The sequence below is a fragment of the Puma concolor genome, chromosome E1 (assembly GCF_028749965.1).
Source record: "Puma concolor isolate L17-30 chromosome E1, mPumCon1.1.hap2, whole genome shotgun sequence".
NCBI lineage: Eukaryota > Metazoa > Chordata > Mammalia > Carnivora > Felidae > Puma > Puma concolor.
Genome location: NC_141680.1, coordinates 27,270,842 through 27,296,219, shown reverse-complemented (window position 1 = coordinate 27,296,219; position 25,378 = coordinate 27,270,842). Strand labels below are relative to the sequence as shown.

Sequence of the window (25,378 nt, the reverse complement as noted above, 5' to 3'; positions counted from 1 at the left end):
AAATTCCAAGTATGGTTTCTACTGAATTCCTATCACTTTCATATCATCATAAAGTTGAAAAATCATTAACTCAAGACATTTTAAGTCAGGGACAATCTGTATGTTTTATTTTTTTCTGTGAAATATTTGTGTTTTGTCTACTTTTCTATTTTAACTCAATCTTAGAAGATTCCCTTTCCTTTCATACACTATAATCTTATATCTCCGTCTCCAATACAATTAGTACTGAGTACTCTATTTGATGGTACCAATACAGAAGCCGTCTAGTAAAAAGGCACATTAATCTTGGTGCACAGTAAAGCCTGATACCATTACATAAGACTTTTTGAAGCTTCTCTTTATGAGTTTCACAAACATAACAACCAGATACTTTTGGAAGGATTTTCTCCATTGCCTTATCACTTCGCCTAAAACATCAAATTAATAATATAAACTACATCCCAATACAATTATCCTAAGATATGTACCCATTTAACTAAACGGGCTGAACTTCTTAAGTATACATTAATAATAACTTGACTATATTAAAATTAATCAAAGTACTTTAACTGATACAAGGTGGATAAGCTTTTGCCGTGTGAACAAAAAGATAGATAAAACACTTCAGGAACCAGTAAATTATTATGAATAACACTTGTACCCAGAGAAAGAAATAGCTCAAGTTTAGGTCATCATTCTGGAGCATTTTCCTTTGATTAGGGACTTTGCCACACTGCTAACTTCAATTATATAAATGTGTAAAGGCAAATTATATCACTTAGCTTATCTTAGCCACAAAATGCTTTTAAATAAAACAAGTAACACAGATTAAAAAATGGACACAAAGTCAATCAAATCCACTCTTCCTTAATGCAGTTACCACGCAATGATCCCGTCAACATAAAATCAAATTAATCAATTTAGCATTAGAAAGATGGTGAATCAAATTTTATACATTGCCACTGTAAACATGAAAATGTCTTTATTAAAGGCTCAATGGATTTAAACAGAAAAAGTGGACATAATGTCAGCTTTAGATGGAAAAGGAAAAACATTACAGCTAAGGTCAAACATCAGTTGGAAAGGGCTAGAGGTGATAAATCTAGGACGATAACCCATGAAGTCTTTTTAATACAATCCAGCATAACCTAAAAGCAGCTCTGTACTCCAACTGAACTATGTATCAGAGACAAAAATGTCTTCTTAACAAAAAACAGATTCACAGTAATAAAAAAAAAAAAAAAGGAGGATAGTATTACAGTCAGGAAATCTTGTTGCTTTAAAAAATAGTTATAATTCTTTCAAAATGCACATAGTAACTTACCATTTACTGAGTATCAATTTATTTCCTCCCTTATAAAAACAATTTTTAAATCAAATAAAAATTCAGAATGTTATAAGTGGGAATGAAAAGAGATTATGAGCTCAACAAAAAATAGAAAAGATAATATTTTTCAGGTTGAGTAACACTTTTTAACTTCTTTTAACTTTTAAAGTTAACATTTCTATAATTCTTATTTCCTAATAAACAACTTTACTTGTTTCAAGTGTTAATAATTCATTTACCAAAGAAAAGTGAACTTTTGCAACTCCACAATCTACAGTTCATTTCCATATTTCAAATCTGAGAATTGCACTTTAAAGTTATAAAAAGTTAATAAAGAATGGGGGGCATATTTGGAAACATAAGGCCACTATTTAATATGTCATTAATTAGAATTATATAATTATGTAAAATTTTTCTTTTTACGTGTTTCTACACTTAAATATAATAAAATAAATTGAGTTATACTTCTATTTCATCAAAAATCATGACATAACATTTTCTACTTTTAAATGACCACAATCCATCTGTCAACAAACGTTAGGTGTTTAACAGACTTATGCTCACCAAACTAGACGATGTTCAGGAGGATTGTTACTACTCAGTAAATGTGTGTGGCCTTGGAGGTAAATTGATTAAGAATCAAAGGACAAAAGAAAATATTTTTTACTTTAACACTCATAAAACACTAGGGTTTAAATATTTAATTCCAATTAAGAAAGAAAATTAACATCTGTCTGTATCTATCAACTTGAGCTAATTAACACAACTTAAAAAAATTCATTACAAGTCAACTGAAAAGTTTGCTAGCACTTCATTAAAAAGAGTTTTAGGGGCGCCTGGGTGGCGCAGTCGGTTAAGCGTCCGACTTCAGCCAGGTCACGATCTCGCGGTCCGTGAGTTCGAGCCCCGCGTCGGGCTCTGGGCTGATGGCTCAGAGCCTGGAGCCTGTTTCCGATTCTGTATCTCCCTCTCTCTCTGCCCCTCCCCCGTTCATGCTCTGTCTCTCTCTGTCCCAAAAATAAATAAACGTTGAAAAAAAAATTAAAAAAAAAAAAAAAAAAAAAAAAAAGAGTTTTAAACAAGAATACAGGCCTGCACTCTAACATGTTTGGTGAACCATAAAGTTAACACGGGGGAGGTGGAGATTGATTATTATTCAGATTTCAAATAAAATACAATAGCTAAATTCAGTAATCTAGAACTTCAAAGATTTTTTTGTCTTTTAATTGCAGTAGAGTCTACATTTTTTAGAAATGCAAATTGATCCTACTGTAGGAACTAGTACATGAGTATTGAGTCAAAGCTAATCTTTTATCAAGTATCGAATCACCATTTAAACTGAAAACATATTTCCTTAAAAAAAAAATGCAGTATTTAGGTTTAATACTTTAAAGACTCACATAGCTTCCAGACATTATATTCTGAAAAAAGAATTAAATATATATTCTATATAAAATTAAAATAATTTCTATTTCATAAATGTTGATCTACTCCTATCCTATTCTGGTAATCAATTTTAGATTGGATTTTTTTTTGTAGCAATGATCACAAACTATTAGAATTTTAAAATTACCTTCCTTTCAAAATGTATTTTTTAATGTTTATTTTATTTATTTTGAGAAAGTGAGAACACGAGCAGGGGAGGGGCAGAGACAGAGGGAAAGAGAGAGAATCCCAAGTAGGCTCCACACCACCAGCCCAGAGCCCGATGTGGGGCTTGTACACCCGAACCATGAGATCATTACCTTAGCCTAAATCAAGAGTCAGACACTTAACCAACTGAGACACCCAGTCACCCCCAGAGATGTATTTTAAAATGCAAGACTATGATACAAAAGAAAAAGATTTTTATGAATACATGGGGGAAGAAAACAAAACCCAACTGGTTTCTTACCAGCCAGATTTACACTATGTAATTTATTTTTCCATGTTTATAATAATTAGATTTTTATAATCTAAATGTTTCTGCATTATCTGAAGATACAGGATTACAACGTATGTATGTAGATAAGCATTACCATGTATGTATCTTAACATATACTTTGAGACTTTATGTATTTCTCATATTTATAAATGTCTGTAATAAAACTTGATATTATTTACAGTACTGTCACTTGTAACTATCATAATTAATCAATAATTTATTTAATTCCCTCCAAAATATGGAAGGTCCTATTGATTGCTTCTATCAGCAAGCCTCTGCCTTAAAGATCAATTATTAATCTTCCAATTTAGGTTCTATCAAGTGTCATCTTTATTATTTTTTTAAAGTTGATTTATTTATTTAGAGAGAGACAAGACAGGGCAAGTGGGGGAAGGACAGAGACAGAGGGAAACAGAACCTCAAGTAGGCTCTGCACTGTTAGCACAGAGCCCGAAGCAGGGTTCAAACTCACAAAACCATGAGATCATGACCTTAGCCAAAACCAAGAGTTGGACACTTAACTGACTAAGCCACCCAGACACCCCTACACGTATTATTTTTACATTACTTGCATTGGAAGTTCTTACCTGGCCCTCTCCAACGGTTTCAGTGTCAATTACTGTGATAATGCCTGGAACCAGAGGACTCCGCCTTGAATTACTATGGAGGGCAACGTCATCTTCTGTCACACCTGAAGGCAGCGTGCCTGTCAGCTGAGTCACTACTTTCCCGACCATTGTCAGACCAGTTTTCAATGTCTATGCAATGAAATATAAAATATATGACTTCACATCAGTATTTGAATTCTAAACAGAAATATGCATTTGGCTCATTCTCCTACCTTTTCAATTCCCTATTGTCTTACAAACCTATATGTAGCAGTGAACTGTCACAGAAATTCAGTCTGACTTTTCATACGATCTTAAATTTTAGTTAGAAAATCAGTATATTAGTTTGAGAAAATGGTATCAGTAGAATCCCCAAAATCAGCATAGTGAGAATAAAGCCACAAGTAAATGATTAAAGAACTTTGTTTCACATAAGGGAACAATTATACATATATATGTGTATATACATATACATATATGTATGTATACTTACATATAGATATATAGTATATATTTACATATATATTTTTTAATGTTTATTTATTTTTGAGAGAGAGAGAAAGGGGGTTTGGGGGAGCATCAGAGAGAAAGACAGAGACACAGAATCCAAAATAGGCTCCAGGCTCCGAGCTGTAAGCACAGAGCTCGATGTGGGGCTTGAACTCACAAACCATGAGATTGTGACCTGAGCTGAAGTCAAACGCTTAACCAACTGAGCCACTCAGGCACCCCAGGAACAATTATATCTTTCTAAAAAAATATTTCTTTTTTCTCCTGTCTTTAATGCCTATAACAAGGGCAAAATTTCATTCTTTTTTATGGCTGAGTAATATTCCTATTTATTTATTTATTTGTATTTGTTTGTGTTTGTTTGTTTTAATGTATCTTCTTTATCCATTCATCAGTCAACGGACACCCAGGCTATTATTGATAATGCTGCTATGAACATCAGGGTGCATGTGTCCCTTTGAATCGGTATTTTTGTATCCATTGGGTAAATACCCAGTAGTGTAATTGCTGGATCATAGGGTAGTTCTATTTTTTAACTTTTTGAGGAACCTCCATACTGTTTTTCCAGAGTGGTTGTACCAGTTTGCATTCTCACCAACAGTGTAAGAGGGTTCCCTTCTCTCCACATCCTCACCAACATCTATGGTTATTTTTTGAAATATTATAAATCTAATTTTCAATCTATTTTTTAGCATGAAAAAGACTGAACACTGGTAGAATGCCTATGTGAAAAATGTTATGCTTCCAAATTAAATCTATAATATGCTGTTATATAATATTGCACAACAAATTTAGGCATGTAGACACTCATTCCTATGTCACAGCCATACATCACAGACAAGATGGGCCAGACAAGAGCCCCATGCACTCATGCCACAGCCACAGCTCCTCCACAGGAGATGGGCAGCCATGTACAGCTCACATAGGAGACACCCCTTGAGCATCTGGCACTGGGTGGCCAGGAAGGATAAATGCTTGAGTCCCACAGGATACTTGAAGGCCACTTATTCAAGATTGGTATAGAGGTAGCTGATTTGCCTAATACATAGAAACAAACACAGAAAGACAAGATAAGAAGACAGAGGAATATGTTCCAAACAAAGAACAAAACCCCAGAAAAAGACCTTAATAAAATGAGATAAGCAACAGAGTTCAAATAAATGGCCATAAAGATGCTCACCAAACTCAGAGGAATGAATTAACACAGAGTGAACTTCAACAAAAGGAGTAAAAACATTAAAAAGTATCAAACAGAAGCTACAGCCCTGAAAATATAATAAGTGAACTGAAAAATACACTAGAGAGGTTCAACAACAGACTAGATGAAGCAGATCAGTGAGCTGGAAGACAAAACAATGGAACTCACCCAGACAAAGGAGCAAAAAGAGAAAAGAATTAAAATAAACATATATGTATTTAAAAAAAAAAAAAAAACTTGGGAGTACTTCAAGCAGAAAAACATTCACATTATGTGGTTCCCAGAAGAGAAGAGAGAAAGGGCCAGAAAAAAAGTTTTAAAAACTAATAGCTGAAGACTTCCCTAATCTGGTGAAGGAAATAGACATACAAGTGGGAACCCCAAAGAGTTCCATACCAAGACACATTATAATTAAAATGGTAAAAGTTAAAGGGAGAATCTTAAAAGTATCAAGATAAATACATACAAGGAAACCGCATACGGCTATCAAGATTTTTTTGCAGAAACTTTGCAGGCCAGAAGAGAGCACAACATATTCAAAGTGCTAAAAGGAAAAAACTTCCAACCAAGAATTCTCTACCTAGCAAAGTTATCACTCATAATTGAAGGGGAAATTAAGAGTTTTCCAGATAAGCAAAAACTAAAGGAGTTCATCATTGCTAAAATGGCCTTACAAGAAATGTTAATGGGACTTCTTTTAAGTTGAAAAGAAATACTTAATATTTAGTATTTAATCACAAGGAAATATACAAAAGTAAAACTCTCATTGGAAAAGATAAATATATTGTAAAGATAGTGGATCAATCACTTATAAAACAAGTATAAAGACTAAAAGAGAATAGTAGTAAAACTAATTAAAACTACAATTAGTTAAGGGATGCATAAAATAAAAAGATGTAAAACATGACATTAACTTTACCCTGATACCAAAACCAAACAAGGACACTACAACAAAGGAAAATTACAGGTCAATATTACTGATGAACATAGATACAAAAGTCCTTAACAAAATATTAGCAAACCAAATTCAACAACACATTAAAAGGATCATACACCATGATCAAGTAGGAATTATTCCAGAGAAGCTAGAATGGTTCAATATCCACGAATCAATGTGGTACACCACATTAACAAAATGAAGGATAGAAATCATAAGATCATTTCAATAGGTGCAGAAAAAACATTTGAAAAAACTCAACCTCCATTTATGATAAAAACTCTCAACAAAGTGGGTATGAAGGATTCATACCTCAACATAGTAAAGGCTTTATATGATAAACCCATAGCTAGTATCATACTTAATACTGAAAAACTGGAAGATTGTCCTCTAAGATTGGGAACAAGATAAGACAAGAATGTTCACTTTCTCCACTTTTATTCAATACAGCATTGGAGCCTAGTCACAGTAATAAGGCAAGAAAAATAAATAAAAGGCATCCAATCAGAAAAGAAGCAGTAAAATCATTACTATGTGCAAATACATAGAAAACCTCCATCAAAAAACTGTTAAAACGAATAAACAAAGTCAGTAAAGTTGCAGAATACCAAATCAATATACATAAATCTATGATGTTTCTATATACTAATAATAAGCTATCAGTAAAAAAGAAATTAAGAAAGCAATGTCATTTACAATTGCATCAAAAGAACAAAATACCTATGAATAAATTTAACCAGGGAGCGAAAGACCTGTACACTGAGAACTATAAGACACTAATGAAAGAAAATGAAGAAGACACAAATAAATGGAAAGATATTCCATGCCCATGGATTGAAGAATTAACACTGTTAAAACGTCCATACCACAACTGCAATCTATAGATTCAGTGCAATTCCTCCCAAAATTCCAGAGGCATTTTTCACAGAATTAGAACAAATAATTCTAAAATTTGCATGGTACCATAAAAGACCCAGAATAGCCAAAGCAATCTTGAGAAAAAAAGAACAAAGCTGAAATCATGGTCCCTGATTTCAAACCATTCTATAAACTTATAGTAATCAGAACAGTATGGTACTGGCATAAAAAAGACAAATATATCAATGGAACAAAATTGATAGCTGAGAAATAACTAACCAAATATACAATTAATTTACAACAAAGAAGCCAAGAACATACAATGGAGAAAGGACAATCTCTTCAATAAATAGTTCCAGAAAAAATGGACAGTTATGTAATAGAATTAAACTAGACTACTCTCTTATACCATACACAAAAATTAACTCAAAATGAATTAAAGAATTAAATGTAAGACCAACCTAAGACCACAAAGTTCCTATAAGAAAACATAGGCGGTAAGCTCACAAACATCAATCTTAGAGATGTGTTTGTGGATCTGACTCCAAAGGCAAGGGAAACAAATGCAAAAATAAACCAATGGGACTGTATCAAACCAAAAAGCATCTTCTGCATAGCACAGGAAAACAACATCAAAATTAAAATGTTTAATGGGAGAAAATATTTGCAAATCATACATCTGATACAGGGTTAATATCCAAAATATATAAACAACTCCTAGAACTCAACAATAGCCAATAAGAAAAAAAAATGATGGGGCGCCTGGGTGGCTCAGTTGGTTAAGGGTCCGACTTCAGCTCAGGTCACGATCTTGCAGTCCGTGAGTTTGAGCCCCGCATTGGGCTCTGGGCTGATGGCTCAGAGCCTGGAGCCTGCTTCCAATTCTGTGTCTCCCTCTCTCTCTCTGCCCCTCCCCTGTTCATGCTCTGTCTCTCTCTGTCTCAAAAATAAATAAACATTAAAAAAAAATTTTAAAAAAATGGGCAGAATATCTGAAGAGACATTTTTCCAAAGAAGACATAGATGGCCAACAGATATGAAAAGATGTTCAACATCACTAATCAACGGGGAAATAAAAATCAAAACCACAATGAGATATCACTTCACACCTGTCAGAATGACTATTATCAAAAAGACAAGAAATAACAAGTATTAGAGAGAATGTGGAGTAAAGGGAACCCTTATATGTTGTCGGTGGGAATGTACTCTGGTGCAGCCACTACAAAAATTAGCATTAAGATTCCTCAAAAAATTAAGAATAGACCTGCCATATGGTCCAGCTATTCTACTTATGAGTATTTATACAAAGAATATGAAAATACTAATTCAAAAAGATATATAAACCTCTATGTTCATATGTTCATTGCAGCATTATTTATAATAGCCAAGATATGGAAACAACCTAAGTGTGTCCACTGATAGATAAATGGATAAAGAGGGTGTCTGTGTGTGTGTGTGTGTGTGTCTGACACGTGCACACACACACACACACACAAATACTACTTAGCCATATGGAAGAATGAAATACTGCCATTTGTGACAACACTGATGGAGCTTGAGAGTATTATGCTAAGTGAAATAAGTCAGACAGAGAAAGACAAATGCCATTTGATATCATTCATAAGTGGAATCTAAGAAACAAACAGAAGAATATAAAAACAAACTCACAGATACAGAGAACAGATTGATTACCAGAGGGGAAGGGGGTTGGGAGGTGAGCAAAATGGGTGAAGGCAGTCAATTCGATGGTGATGAATGGCGACTTTTGGTGGTGATCACTTTGTAGTGCATACAGATGTCAATTATAATGTACATGTAAAAGTCTATGTTATATACCAATTTTACCTCAATTAAAAAAAAATATTTGGCACGTAGAAATACAGTCTCCATCCAAGATACCAATTACTAGATGAATAAAACATCAAAAAGACTAGCTAAGAAGGTTATTTTCTCTCTGGTAACAGAAAACAATACAATGTAATACTTCTAATATACTATTTCAATTAAAGACAACTTAAGATGTTTTATAATTACATTTTAGTTCCATTTCATTGGAAGCAAATAGATAAACTAATTCATGTGAGTATTTTTCTTTTATGTGAATCTTATTATCTGATTACTTTAACAATAATGTTAAAGTAACAACAGGTTTTTGTGGGATTTTTTTGTCTAAAAGAGAAAAAAAAAACAAAAAGAAAAGCACGCGACTCATAAATAGTGAAAAAAGATCTAACCAGTAGAGCCAAAATAAGTAATGTAGATTACATGGATATATCAAAATTTACATGTAATACAGACATTCAGAAATAATTTTCTTCCAATTCCAATTGTGAGAAAGTTTTTATTAAAATATTGCAAATTAACCTTTAATGAAGTGACTCTCTTTTCAGAATAATCAAAGAAATATGCTCACCTATACTCTGATATATACTACAGCTAAATTTTAAAATGAAAATTATTAATATACATAATATTTCAAACAGTTTTATAAATGGTAGGCAAAGAAGGTAATTTATAAAGGCCTAAACGTGATTTAAGCAACAATTAGATTGGAATTAAGATAAGGAAATCTATTTTCCAAGGAAATTTTTCATTAAAACACCATATAACACTAGTAATATATGTATCATTTTACTGTAACTATGTTCTGTGGAAACTTAACTGTGAACTTGTCAAGGCTCTTAACATAAATGATCTGTACAGATTTCCTACAACACCTCAGGTTTATAGAACAGAAAACTGAGACCACAGTAGATGCAAAACAGCATCTCAAACGGCTAACCAATGACAAAGCCGGAATTCAATAATAGAACTGTCTATCTCCAAAGCCTGATTTTAACCACCAACCAGTACTGCTTTGTAATCTATTCCTGTTACTACTTGTGATCTCACACTTCATGAATTCAGAACACAGACAAATTCTGGGGAGGTGGGGGGAATGAAGACCATAATAGTGTGTCCTAATAAATACTTAAATAAAATGACCATCAAAGCCATTTGTTGAACTTGAGCAAAAAGATGTAACTTACAGCTGACTGAAACCAAGAAAAGGCCACAAATCAATTTTAACTCCTTTGTTTAGCACTAAAAACTCAAGCTGCAGTGATTATAAAACACATTAGCGTTCCTCAATTAGCAGCCAAACATTTGTTTCAATAATTCACAAGAAATGACTTACACAAAGTCTGTTAGTGTTGTCAAGAAAGCCTCTGAAGGACCAACAAAATCAGGCGCCACAGTGTATTGATGTCAAAGCTGGCTAGGAAGCCTGATTAACCTCTAAGATGCCTCAGCTGCTATACTTACTCCATTAAGGCTAATGGAGATGCTCCCACTTAAACAGAGCTATCCCTTTATCAAAGGAATGTGCCTTTCAGGTTTCAAGCCTTTGGTTGTATATCCTCCCAACTTGCCCTTGAGCCTATTATTTCATGCTTTGATACCAATGAATAGGAATAAAACTAAAATAACTGGAGCACACAGAAAGTGGGAAGAAATGTACCAAAGAAACCATAAGATAAAAGGAAAAGTCAATACAAGAGAACTAGGAAAAAACTCCAGGAAGGGGGAAAACAGAGTAGTATATTTCACAAAGCTTCATAACACATGAAGAGTTACTGATAATTCACACACACACACACACACACACACACACAACTTAACAACAACCAGTGGGGTCATCTTATTAGTGGATAAAATCTAAACCCAAGACTTAACAGTCATCAAATCTGCACTTTTATAGTAAGTGACAAGATAGTACTATCTATTATAGTTCATTAACTTTCAAAATAAGGTATAATGCAGGGGATGAGAGAGGGGTACTGGAAGTTTTCTGCATCAATAAAGACCTTTGCTTCTAGAAGAAATTTGTTTCCATGTTACACTCAAACACACTGTCCAGAAGAAATATATAATGTTATTTAATAGTGTCTATATAACATATTTAAATATCTAAATCACCTCAGAGTAGTCTTTTCATTACATTTTAGTCAAAAGAGTGTATACATACCTGATAATTTCCTCAACATACCAAAAAAGGATGAAGACTCAGTAAAAATTAGGACTAAAAAAAATCTAATTTGGCCAAATGGAGATATTAACTTACACTGAGTGTCTTCACAGCCTGAGGTAGCTAAAAAGTTTACCATATTCCTGACTAACCTTAACAGGAGTATCCACAGGACCAAACTCTATCTCGTAAGAGAGCTGAATGTAAGATTATAACAAATATGTCAGATAATCCACTCAGACCAAAAATTCAAATGACCATGGTACTTATTCTGTTGTGTGCAGACAGATTTGTCAAAGGGTCACTAGTCATCTTTAACCTTTCTCATGCCATATCAGCTGTCCACCCCTGTCCATTAGTGCTAATGGTGCTGCTCTCACAAAAGCTGTTAGTTGTCATTAAGAAGTTATCAGATAACCAGGGGGAAAAAAGAGGCATATTTACTAAATCAATTTACCACACTGGGGTTAAAACACATTAAAAGGAAAAATCAAATAGGTGGTAATATGTGGTAACTAGGAAATATGGACCAAGATTTTACAAATGTATCAAAATAACCCAATTTGAACTATTTAAGTATTAAATTTTTCCCCTTAGCACTGCCACAGAGAATTCATCACCATTATATTCTTTATAAGGAAAGCCAAATAAATTATTTGGAAAAACAAAGAGAAAAATCTAGAAGTAGAAAGATAAATTTTAACTACTATTTGAAAATCCAGAGAAACTGTAAAAACATTATTTCCTCTAAGGAGACCCAAGTACATATGCAATTAATATATTTTTGCTTACAAGTATCTAGTGAGACAAAAAATAAGAATAAAAATTTAATAATGAGTCCTTCTGTATAACAAAGTGGTTAACCTCTATGAAGTCATATAAGCAGCTGTCATCAGCAAGAGAAAAATATTAATGATTAATCTTTCAGAAAAAGTGATTTGACAAGTGATCACTTTCAGAAAAAGTGATTTCACAAGTTCCTCAAAGTTAATATTTTAAGATTAGTATTTTAAGGAGCACATACTACATGGTTTTTTAAATATTTTCCATGTTGTATCTCAAAAATTACCTTTTTTATCATTTCTAAGTAGATAAATAAGTAGGCAGAAAATAAATAGAAATTTTATTTTCTATTTTCAATAGTGGCAGGCTAGGTAAATCAGATCAATCCTACCAATGAAAGCAAGTAGGATAACCGAGGAGAATTTTTTTTTTTTAACTCTGCTTAAAGGTATTGAATATTTAACAAGATAGTAGATCCAAATCCAAGAGAACAAGAAAATCCCACACATGTGAGTTGGGTATTTAGGCCTAGATGGATCTGATGATTCTAGAGGAGATTTCTAAGAGACTGAGTGGTGTTTTTGATGGACCTGTGGTACTAGGTGGTCATGTCCAAGGGGATCTATCTAATGAGTTTCCATGTTTTTGGTTGAGGCACAAAGGAACACAATAGAAATAATAGTTAATCTGTAGTAATCAGGCTCCCATAACTATTTCAGGTGAGCTTTAAATTCCTTAAGGAACTCAATCCCTGAAACTGGATTAGGAGGGTCCAAGACTAAGAGTGCCACAGAACTCTGGTATCTCAAATTCAAACTTGTTTCTACAGATTTTTAAAATAAATTCTGGCAAACAAGGAGTCAAGACATCATTAGTGAGAACCAGCAAAAATAGCAAACAATAAAAATACACCCAAAAAGAAGCCAGACATTGGAGTTATCAGGAAGACTTTATATTAACTATGTTTACTACATTTAAACAATTTGGTAATTTGAGAAAAAACTGAATTCTAGAGAACCAGAAATGATCACTATTTACTAAAAGACTTTATCAATGCATATATGTTTGATTTTATCAAACCCTTTTTGTGTATATATTAAGATAATCATATAATTTTTCTCCTTTATTCTGTTCATGTACAAATTACATTCATTGATTTTGAGTAATAAACCAGCCTTATATTATGGAATTATCCCAACTGGATTGGGACACATTATCCTTACAACATATTTAATTTTTCTCTGCTAATATTTTGTTTAGGATTTTTCAGGATTTTTCATGTTCACGAGTAAGACAGGACTATAGTTTTCCTTTTTCACAATGCTCTTCTCAAGATTCAAGGTCATCCTGCATCATAAAACAATATTAGGCATTATCTCTTATTCTATGGAAGAGTCTTTGTAATATTGCCATTGTTCATTCTTAAATGTGAGCATTCTCTGGAAAAGGTTTCTAGGCCTGAAGATATATAGGTGACATTGTTCTTTTCTTAGTAAACTTATATTCCCTCATACAGAAAAGTACAGGAATTATAAGTGTACATCATGATGAATTTTCATAAGTGAATATACTAATATAAATAGAAGTATAATACATAATATAATAGTAACAAAGACTACTTAATTCTGATGTACCTACCATGGAAAACTGGAACTGCCTTATACCTCAGAAAGCTAATTTACCCACAAAGTTTCTTGTATCTAATATCTTACTAGAAGAAATTATCACTTAGGAGGCAAAATCATCTCAACTTTCCAATCTTTCCTATATAAAATATCCATACCTTGAAAGTGAAATGAAGGATCATTCTATTTCTGGTAGAATTTCAGGAAAATAACTAAATACTAGTACTAAATACCAAATTAACTTAATATTTTTAAGTAAATCTCAAAACATTCATGGTAACACAGGAGTCCATAAGTACATAAATATTACATATGAAAGTGTTTTCAAAAATATTTCATGGCATATAAGTTACACATAAGTTTAAAAGGCAGTGTACAATATGGATTTTACTACCTGGTAAGTCCAGTAGGACTCAAGAAATGGGTGACTTTACAGATGGCTAACAGACACATGAAAAGATGCTCAACATCACTCATCATCAGGGAAATACAAATCAAATCTACAATGAGATATCACCTCATTCCTGTCAGAATGGCTAAAATCAACAACACAGGAAACAAAGGTTTGGTGAGGATGCCAAGAAAGGGGAGCCCCCCCTTACAGTACTGGTGGGAATGCAAACTTGTGCAGCCACTCTGGAAAACAGTACGGAAGTTCCTCAAAAAGTTAAAAATAGAACTATCTGGGGCACCTGGGTGGCTCCATCAGTTAAGCGTCCAACTTCAGCTCAAGTCATGATCTTGCAGTTGGTGAATTCAAGCCTCACATAGGGCTCTGTGCTGACAGCTCAGAGCCTGGAGCCTGCTTAGGATTCTGTGTCTCCTTCTCTCACTGCCCCTTCCTCACTCGTGCTCACTTGCTCACTCTCGCTCTCGCTCTCTCTCTCTCTCAAAAATAAACATTAAAATAGAACTATCTTACAACCCAGCAATTGCACTACTGGGTACCAACCCAAAGGATACAAAAATACTGATTCAAAGGAATACATGCACCCTATTGTATATTTATAGCAGCATTATCAACAAGAGCCAAACTACGGAAAGAGCCCAGGTGTCCACTGACTGATGAATGGATATAGAAGATGGATATAGCTCTCGGGAGGAAGATGGCGGCGTAGGAGGACGCTGGGCTCACCGCGCGTCCTGCTGATCACTTAGATTCCACCTACACCTGCCTAAATAACCCAGAAAACCGCCAGAGGATTAGCAGAACGGAGTCGCCAGAGCCAAGCGCAGACGAGAGGCCCACGGAAGAGGGTAGGAAGGGCGGCGAGGCGGTGCGCGCTCCACGGACTGGCGGGAGGGAGCCGGGGCGGAGGGGCGGCTCGCCGGCCAAGCAGAGCCCCTGAGTCTGGCTTGCAAAAAGCGGAGGGGCCTGACGGACTGTGTTCCGACAGCAAGCGCGACTTAGCGTCTGGGAGGTCATAAGTTAACAGCTCTGCTCAGAAAGCGGGAAGGCTGGAGGACAAAGGGAAGGAGAGCTGCTGAGCCCCCTGACGACAGAGCTCAGTTTGGTGGGGAACAAAGGCGCTCGCCAGCGCCATCTCCCCCGCCCATCCCCCAGCCAAAATCCCAAAGAGAACCAGTTCCTGCCAGGGAACTTGCTCGCTCCGCGCAAACACCCAACTCTGCACTTCTGCGGAGCCAAACCTCCGGCAGCGGATCTGACTCCCTCCTGCTGCCACAGGGCCCCTCCTGAAGTGGATCACCTAAGGAGAAGCAAGCTAAGCCTGCCCCTCCTGCCCCCGTGCACCTTGCCTACCCACCCCAGCTAAGACGCCAGATCCCCAGCATCACAAGCCTGGCAGTGTGCAAGTAGCCCAGACAGGCCACCCCACCCCACAGTGAATCCCACCCCTAGGAGAGGGGAAGAGAAGGCACACACCAGTCTGACTGTGGACACAGCGGTGGGCTGGGGGCAGACATCAGGTCTGACTGCGGCTCCGCCCACCAACTCCAGTTATACACCACAGCACAGGGGAAGTGCCCTGCAGGTCCTCACCACGCCAGGGACTATCCAAAATGACCAAGCGGAAGAATTCCCCTCAGAAGAATCTCCAGGAAATAACAACAGCTAATGAGCTGATCAAAAAGGATTTAAATAATATAACAGAAAGTGAATTTAGAATAATAGTCATAAAATTAATCGCTGGGCTTGAAAACAGTATAGCTGACAGCAGAGAATCTCTTGCTACAGAGATCAAGGGACTAAGGAACAGTCACGAGGAGCTGAAAAACGCTTTAAACGAAATGCATAACAAAATGGAAACCACCACAGCTCGGATTGAAGAGGCACAGGAGAGAATAGGTGAACTAGAAGATAAAGTTATGGAAAAAGAGGAAGCTGAGAAAAAGAGAGATAAAAAATCCAGGAGTATGAGGGGAAAATTAGAGAACTAAGTGATACACTAAAAAGAAATAATATACGCATAATTGGTATCCCAGAGGACGAAGAGAGAGGGAAAGGTGCTGAAGGGGTACTTGAAGAAATTATAGCTGAGAACTTCCCTGAACTGGGGAAGGAAAAAGGCACTGAAATCCAAGAGGCACAGAGAACTCCCTTCAGACGGAACTTGAATCGATCTTCTGCACGACATATCATAGTGAAACTGGCAAAATACAAGGATAAAGAGAAAATTCTGAAAGCAGCAAGGGGTAAACGTGCCCTCACATATAAAGGGAGACCTATAAGACTCGTGACTGATCTTTTGAAACTTGGCAGGCCAGAAAGAATTGGCACGAGATTTTCAGTGTGCTAGACAGAAAAAATATGCAGCCGAGAATCCTTTATCCAGCAAGTCTGTCATTTAGAATAGAAGGAGAGATAAAGGTCTTCCCAAACAAACAAAAACTGAAGGAATTTGTCACCACTAAACCAGCCCTACAAGAGATCCTAAGGGGGACCCTGTGAGACAAAGTACCAGAGACATCACTACAAGCATAAAACATACAGACATCACAATGACTCTAAACCCATATCTTTCTATAATAACACTGAATGTAAATGGATTAAATGAGCCAACCAAAAGACATAGGGTATCAGAATGGATAAAAAAACAAGACCCATCTATTTGCTGTCTACAAGAGACTCATTTTAGACCTGAGGACACCTTTAGATCGAGAGTGAGGGGATGGAGAACTATTTATCATGCGACTGGAAGCCAAAAGAAAGCTGGAGTAGACATACTTATATCAGACAAACTAGACTTTAAATTAAAGGCTGTAACAAGAGATGAAGAAGGACATTATATAATAGTGACAGGGTCTATCCATCAGGAAGAGCTAACAATTATAAATGTCTATGCGCCGAATACCGGAGCGCCCAAATATATAAAACAATTACTCATAAACATAAGCAACCTTATTGATAAGAATGTGGTAATTGTAGGGGACTTTAACACCCCACTTACAGAAATGGATAGATCATCTAGACACACGGTCAATAAAGAAACAAGGGCCCTGAATGAGACATTGGATCAGATGGACTTGACAGATATATTTAGAACTCTGCATCCCAAAGCAACAGAATATACTTTCTTCTCGAGTGCACATGGAACAGTCTCCAAGATAGATCATATACTCGGTCACAAAACAGCCCTTCATAAGTTTACAAGAATTGAAATCATACCATGCATACTTTCAGACCACAATGCTATGAACCTTGAAATCAACCACAGAAAAAAGTCTGGAAAACCTCCAAAAGCGTGGAGGTTAAAGAACACCCTACTAACGAATGAGTGGGTCAACCAGGCAATTAGAGAAGAAATTAAAAAATATATGGAAACAAACGAAAATGAAAATACAACAATCCAAACGCTTTGGGACGCAGCAAAGGCAGTCCTGAGAGGAAAATACATTGCAATCCAGGCCTATCTCAAGAAACAAGAAAAATCCCAAATACAAAATCTAACAGCACACCTAAAGGAACTAGAAGCAGAACAGCAAAGGCAGCCTAAACCCAGCAGAAGAAGAGAAATAATAAAGATCAGAGCAGAAATAAACAATATAGAATCTAAAAAAACTGTAGAGCAGATCAACGAAACCAAGAGTTGGTTTTTTGAAAAAATAAACAAAATTGACAAACCTCTAGCCAGGCTTCTCAAAAAGAAAAGGGAGATGACCCAAATAGATAAAATCATGAATGAAAATGGAATTATTACAACCAATCCCTCAGAGATACAAACAATTATCAGGGAATACTATGAAAAATTATATGCCAACAAATTGGACAACCTGGAAGAAATGGACAAATTCCTGAACACCCACACTCTTCCAAAACTCAATCAGGAGGAAATAGAAAGCTTGAACAGACCCATAACCAGCGAAGAAATTGAATCGGTTATCAAAAATCTCCCAACAGGGGCGCCTGGGTGGCGCAGTCGGTTAAGCGTCCGACATCAGCCAGGTCACGATCTCGCGGTCCGTGAGTTCGAGCCCCGCGTCGGGCTCTGGGCTGATGGCTCAGAGCCTGGAGCCTGTTTCCGATTCTGTGTCTCCCTCTCTCTCTGCCCCTCCCCCGTTCATGCTCTGTCTCTCTCTGTCCCAAAAATAAATAAACGTTGAAAGAAGAAAACTTTAAAAAAAAAAAAAAAAAATCTCCCAACAAATAAGAGTCCAGGACCAGATGGCTTCCCAGGGGAGTTCTACCAGACGTTTAAAGCAGAGATAATACCTATCCTTCTCAAGCTATTCCAAGAAATAGAAAGGGAAGGAAAACTTCCAGACTCATTCTATGAAGCCAGTATTACTTTGATTCCTAAACCAGACAGAGACCCAGTAAAAAAAGAGAACTACAGGCCAATATCCCTGATGAATATGGATGCAAAAATTCTCAATAAGATACTAGCAAATCGAATTCAACGGCATATAAAAAGAATTATTCACCATGATCAAGTGGGATTCATTCCTGGGATGCAGGGCTGGTTCAACATTCGCAAATCAATCAACGTGATACATCACATTAACAACAAAAAAGAGAAAAACCATATGATCCTGTCAATCGATGCAGAAAAGGCCTTTGACAAAATCCAGCACCCTTTCTTAATAAAAACCCTTGAGAAAGTCGGGATAGAAGGAACATACTTAAACATCATAAAAGCCATTTATGAAAAGCCCACAGCTAACATCATCCTCAACGGGGAAAAACTGAGAGCTTTTTCCCTGAGATCAGGAACACGACAGGGATGCCCACTCTCACCACTGTTGTTTAACATAGTGCTGGAAGTTCTAGCATCAGCAATCAGACAACAAAAGGAAATCAAAGGCATCAAAATTGGCAAAGATGAAGTCAAGCTTTCGCTTTTTGCAGATGACATGATATTATACGTGGAAAATCCGATAGACTCCACCAAAAGTCTGCTAGAACTGATACATGAATTCAGCAAAGTTGCAGGATACAAAATCAATGTACAGAAATCAGTTGCATTCTTATACACTAACAATGAAGCAACAGAAAGACAAATAAAGAAACTGATCCCATTCACAATTGCACCAAGAAGCATAAAATACCTAGGAATAAATCTAACCAAAGATGTAAAGGATCTATATGCTGAAAACTATAGAAAGCTTATGAAGGAAATTGAAGAAGATTTAAAGAAATGGAAAGACATTCCCTGCTCATGGATTGGAAGAATAAATATTGTCAAAATGTCAATACTACCCAAAGCTATCTACACATTCAATGCAATCCCAATCAAAATTGCACCAGCATTCTTCTCGAAACTCGAACAAGCAATCCTAAAATTCATATGGAACCACAAAAGGCCCCGAATAGCCAAAGTAATTTTGAAGAAGAAGACCAAAGCAGGAGGCAGCACAATCCCAGACTTTAGCCTCTACTACAAAGCTGTCATCATCAAGACAGCATGGTATTGGCACAAAAACAGACACATAGACCAATGGAATAGAATAGAAACCCCAGAACTAGACCCACAAACGTATGGCCAACTCATCTTTGACAAAGCAGGAAAGAACATCCAATGGAAAAAAGACAGTCTCTTTAACAAATGGTGCTGGGAGAACTGGACAGCAACATGCAGAAGGTTGAAACTAGACCACTTTCTCACACCATTCACAAAAATAAACTCAAAATGGATAAAGGACCTGAATGTGAGACAGGAAACCATCAAAACCTTAGAGGAGAAAGCAGGAAAAGACCTCTCTGACCTCAGCCGTAGCAATCTCTTACTTGACACATCCCCAAAGGCAAGGGAATTAAAAGCAAAAGTGAATTACTGGGACCTTATGAAGATAAAAAGCTTCTGCACAGCAAAGGAAACAAACAAAACTAAAAGGCAACCAACAGAATGGAAAAAGATATTTGCAAATGACATATCGGACAAAGGGCTAGTATCCAAAATCTATAAAGAGCTCACCAAACTCCACACCCGAAAAGCAAATAACCCAGTGAAGAAATGGGCAGAAAACATGAATAGACACTTCTCTAAAGAAGACATCCGGATGGCCAACAGGCACATGAAAAGATGTTCAGCGTTGCTCCTTATCAGGGAAATACAAATCAAAACCACACTCAGGTATCACCTCACGCCAGTCAGAGTGGCCAAAATGAACAAATCAGGAGACTATAGATGCTGGAGAGGATGTGGAGAAACGGGAACCCTCTTGCACTGTTGGTGGGAATGCAAATTGGTGCAGCCGCTCTGGAAAGCAGTGTGGAGGTTCCTCAGAAAATTAAAAATAGACCTACCCTATGACCCAGCAATAGCACTGCTAGGAATTTATCCAAGGGACACAGGAGTACTGATACATAGGGGCACTTGTACCCCAATGTTCATAGCAGCACTCTCAACAATAGCCAAATTATGGAAAGAGCCTAAATGTCCATCAACTGATGAATGGATAAAGAAATTGTGGTTTATATACACAATGGAATACTACGTGGCAATGAGAAAAAATGAAATATGGCCTTTTGTAGCAACGTGGATGGAACTGGAGAGTGTGATGCTAAGTGAAATAAGCCATACAGAGAAAGACAGATACCATATAGTTTCACTCTTATGTGGATCCTGAGAAACTTAACAGGAACCCATGGGGGAGGGGAAGGAAAAAAAAAAAAAAAAGAGGTTAGAGTGGGAGAGAGCCAAAGCATAAGAGACTGTTGAGAACTGAGAACAAACTAAGGGTTGATGGGGGGTGGGAGGGAGGAGAGGGTGGGTGATGGGTACTGAGGAGGGCACCTTTTGGGATGAGCACTGGGTGTTGTATGGAAACCAATTTGACAATAAATTTCATATATAAATAAAATAAAAATAAATAAATAAATAAATAAATAAATAAATAAATAAATAAAAGTAATGTTTTGTGCCAAAAAAAAAAAAAAAAGAAGATGGATATATAATATGTACATATGGAATATTACTCAGCTATAAAAAAGAATGAAATCTTGCCATTTACAGCAGTATGATGGAACTAGAGAGCAAAAGAAGTCAGAGAAAGACAAAAAACATGATTTCACTCATATGTGTAAGAAACAAAACAAATGAACATAAGGGGGAAAAAAAACAGACGCAAATCAGAAACAGACGCTTAACCATAGAGAACAAACTGAGGGCTACTGGAGGTGAGGTGGGCAGGGGGATGGGTTAAATAGGTGATGGGTAAAAAGGAGGGCACTTGTGATGAGCACCAGGTGTTGTATGTGGGTGATGAATCACTAAATTCTACACCTGAAACTCATGTTGCAACTGTATGTTAACTAGCTGGAATTTAAATAAAAATGGGGGGGGGGAAGAAATGGGTAACTTTTATGTTTATGGTTTTGTTTTTCTTTCATTTTGTAAATTTATAAATAGGAGCATGGATAAGCATTAAAATCAGACAAAAGCGGGGTGCCTCAGTGGCTCAGTCAGTTGAGTGTCCAACTTCGTCTCAGGTCATGATCTCCAGGTTTGTGAGTTCAGGTGCCACATCGGGCTTGCTGCTATCAGCACAGAGCCTGCTTCAGATCCTCTATCCTGCCGCCCGCCCCCCCCCCCGTCCCTCCCCTCTTGCACTATCTCTCTCTCAAAAATAAATAAACATTAAAAAAATAAGTAAAAATGTTTTTAAAAATCAGGCAAAAGCATTTAAACAAAAATTAAATATTAACTACTTTATTCAAGGGTCAATGGCAGAATTTTATCAACTGCCTGAGCTAATGATGAATTTCAATCAACACCGATTCCACTGGTGACCAATGGTCTATTGGAAACTGATTGGATTAGAGTGTTGTCATCATTATAATTTCTGAGAATTTAAAATGTGGAAGACATGCGCTTATCCCTCACAGTTCTCAATATGTGGTATAGAAAACTGGAGAGTTCAAACTTATTCTTTTCCAAGCACATTAACTCTAGCCTCATTTAGCTAGAGTTTGTCCACATGTCCACATTCAGCTAAAAGTTAAACAGCAAAACTGTTACTGAATGAAGCAGGTCAGTTTTCTTTTACGTAAGCACACAAACACATTATAGCAAAGAAGACCTGAAAAGCTGTCCACTACCGCAGAACTGAAAATTATTCAAATGATAATACAATGAACTATCCTAATTAACATGTATGGCACAGATAAGTCTAAAAAGAATATAATACATGAGAACTAGATCTCATTGGTATATTTTGTGGATCTATTATAAACTAACTATAGAAGAACACTGATGCTGGCTACTCTGTCTCAGAATTCTCTTCACTGAAAAAACCATCATAATTTTTACATACACAATGGAGAAAAGTAAGCCATTTTTTTGAACATTCTAAAATCCAAAGTATATAGTGCTGTAAGCATAAAGACATTCAGTATTTCATTTCCTTTCTGAGTAAAAAATATGTAATGCTTCTCTCATCAAACCAAGGAACACATTCTAAAGCATATCATGTAAGTACTTGTGATCAATCTTGAAGTATTTTTGTATTTGTTTTACATAAAACAGTGTGACCTTTCATTCCCTCCCTGTGGTTTGCTTTAAACTGTTGTTCTTTTCTGAATAGTTGTGCTTTCTATTACATGCTGTCATTTAGATTCACTATGTCATCCCTATTATTAGAATTGTTTTGTTGTATACTTCACAATTCAAAAGGATAGTGATTATAAGAATACCTTATAATCAGCATAAAGTTTAAGAGCCATCATCAAAATTAACCCTCGCACACACACAAACAGAGCTCACTTGACAAACACACAGAGGGCAGCCCTGTGACATGAAAGAGTCTTTGAATGTGCCAGGGGTTTGACTCAAGTTTTCTTAAGGAATAATATTCTTTTTACATGAAGAAGATTCATAAATGTTCAAAGATACAAAAGGATGTCAGTATAGATGGAATGATGGAAATCACAGAAAAAGAACCCAGAAGTCACTACTTAAAACATATGTATAAAGCTTCTCTCAAAAGTGTTATTAATTATATAATAGACTTTAATCTAGCTAACAGACTTAACTATTTAAAATTTGATAAATACAAACCCTATAATCATTATAATAGAAAATAATGTATGATTTATGAACCTTAAGAGATTAAATATCTAATTATGTAGTCATCAATCTTCACGAGTGGCAAAAATATTCTGACTTACTTAAGTTTATTCCACATTTGTGAACAAAAAGGGAAGGAAAAATTTCAACACAATTCAGGAGAGAAACCTGATATTTACTCCACAAAATCACAATTCCTAGGGACTACTCAATACTCACTTTAGCAGCACTAATGACTGTGGCAGTATAAGACTGAATGTTGTCTCCACAGGCTCCACCACGGGACTGATGACATCGAATCAACTGGAAAAAGAGACAGAGAGAAAAGCCAGAAAGTTATTCCTATTAAACTGTTTAATTCTGCAGGCTATTAGGACAGAGCTTATTTATCAAGCAGAATGAGGGTGGGAGGGGTGAATGTTTGTATGAGTGTTTCAGGCAAACAGCTAAAAGCCCTGCCAAGACACTTTTCCCTCTTTTTATAATCTACTGGTGCCACTCAGGCAGTGTCATGCTCAAATACAATTTTTAATTATCAGATGAATAGTCTTTAAGAATTCATAAACTCTAAAATGGTAGTGTTTGGGATCTGGCAGCCATTCCACAAATACATTTTAAAACATAATCAAAGGACTCAGACTTGACTTTCTAACATTAAATATTTAACACACTAGCAAATTGGAGGTTTTGTCCTCTTAATTCCTACATAAAGATGGTAAAAGAAAAGCCAAAAAAGAGGCAAAATAATTTATCATATTTCCATTTTCAATTAAGGCAGGGGAATAGTGGCACAAATCATGCATAAATCAACTGTGAGGCATATAGTAGCTGTCCACTTCAGAAGGCTTACTAGTATTACCACAGAATGAAAAAGACGTGCCTTTAGTCACGACTGATGTAAATAAACCAACCAAATCAATTCACTTTGATTCAATTTTCAAAGTGAATCACTAGTTTGATAGCATGATTCTCTCATGGACTAAAGCAATAAACCAGGATTAAAATCTCCACTGCTCCTACACTTCCTAAATTTAGGGTTTTTTAATTTATTAGCCAAATCTTTATATTTAAAAAAAATTTTTTTAATAAAATGACAGGGGCACCTGGGTGGCTCTGTTGGTAAAGCATCCAATCTTGGTTTCAGCACAGGTCATTTTCTCAGAGTTTGTGGGTTCGAGACCTGCATCAGGCTCTGTGCTGACAGCACGGAGCCTTCTTGGGACTCTCTCTCTCTCTCTCTCTCTCTCTCTCTCTCTCTCCCCCTTCCTCCCTCCCTCCCTCCCTCCCTGCCACTTCCCTGCTTGCTCACTCTCTCTCTCTCAAAAATAAACAAATAAACTTTTTAAAAATTAAAAAAATAAAATGACAATTTTAGAGTATTAGAAAAGCTCCACATTGTGTTATGATTTTAAAAGCCTACATAATTCAGAAAGAATCTACCTCTTTCAAAACATAAAAACAAAAATGCTTATATAATTTAAAACATGATTATTTGATAAATATGAATGTCACCTTTTTATTCTTCTAAAATCAAAATTTTTATATCGCTGACACTACATTGAAAAGCAATTGCTCAAAGCAATAATAATATGTTATAATGGGGTATCTTTAGAAGTCTGATATGAAATGTCAAGCTGCCACACTAAACTGTTGTTGCATGAGCAAATTTCAAGGCCAGTAGTGAGGAAATTTTTCAAATGACAGATGATCACAAACGTGATTTCACATAGGGGAAAACAGGTAGTTTGAAAGTGATCATTTCAGCTAATAAAAAATATCCCTTTCATTCACTCACTCGCTCATTCAGTCATAAATACAATTTCAAAGAATTATGCAAGTTATCCCTCTGCTGCCTCCTGCCACATATGCAATGAAAGACAATATCTTGGAAATACTACCATCTTTTCTCTGCTTCCAGTAATTAAAATAATCAAGGATAAATATGTGAAAATAAGCAACACTATCACTTTTTCAATTCAACTGAAACCGAGTCAGCATTTCAACACAAACATAACTAAGCCAGAAATTTTTGTTTAAAACTTTAGACTTGTTAGAAAATTACACTTGCAACTCAATTCATCAAAATTAAAGATGAATCAGAAATTTCTGTAGTGCAAACCTCTATAAAATGGACTGATTTTCAAAAAATATAA

At 35.9% G+C, this 25,378-nt stretch overlaps 1 protein-coding gene across 21 annotated transcripts in view; it reads right to left on the bottom strand.

Moving 5' to 3' along the window:
- BCAS3 (BCAS3 microtubule associated cell migration factor) overlaps nt 1–25,378 on the bottom strand; it is a 629,185-nt gene that overhangs the window by 432,586 nt on the left and 171,221 nt on the right. For all 21 annotated transcript variants that reach the window (XM_086686763.1, XM_086686762.1, XM_086686767.1 and 18 more), the window contains 2 exons: nt 23,445–23,528; nt 3,818–3,988 (listed from right to left, as the gene is read on the bottom strand). In XM_086686763.1, the coding sequence (XP_086542889.1) occupies nt 3,818–3,988; nt 23,445–23,528 (255 nt within the window). The remainder of the gene's footprint in view (nt 1–3,817; nt 3,989–23,444; nt 23,529–25,378) is intronic.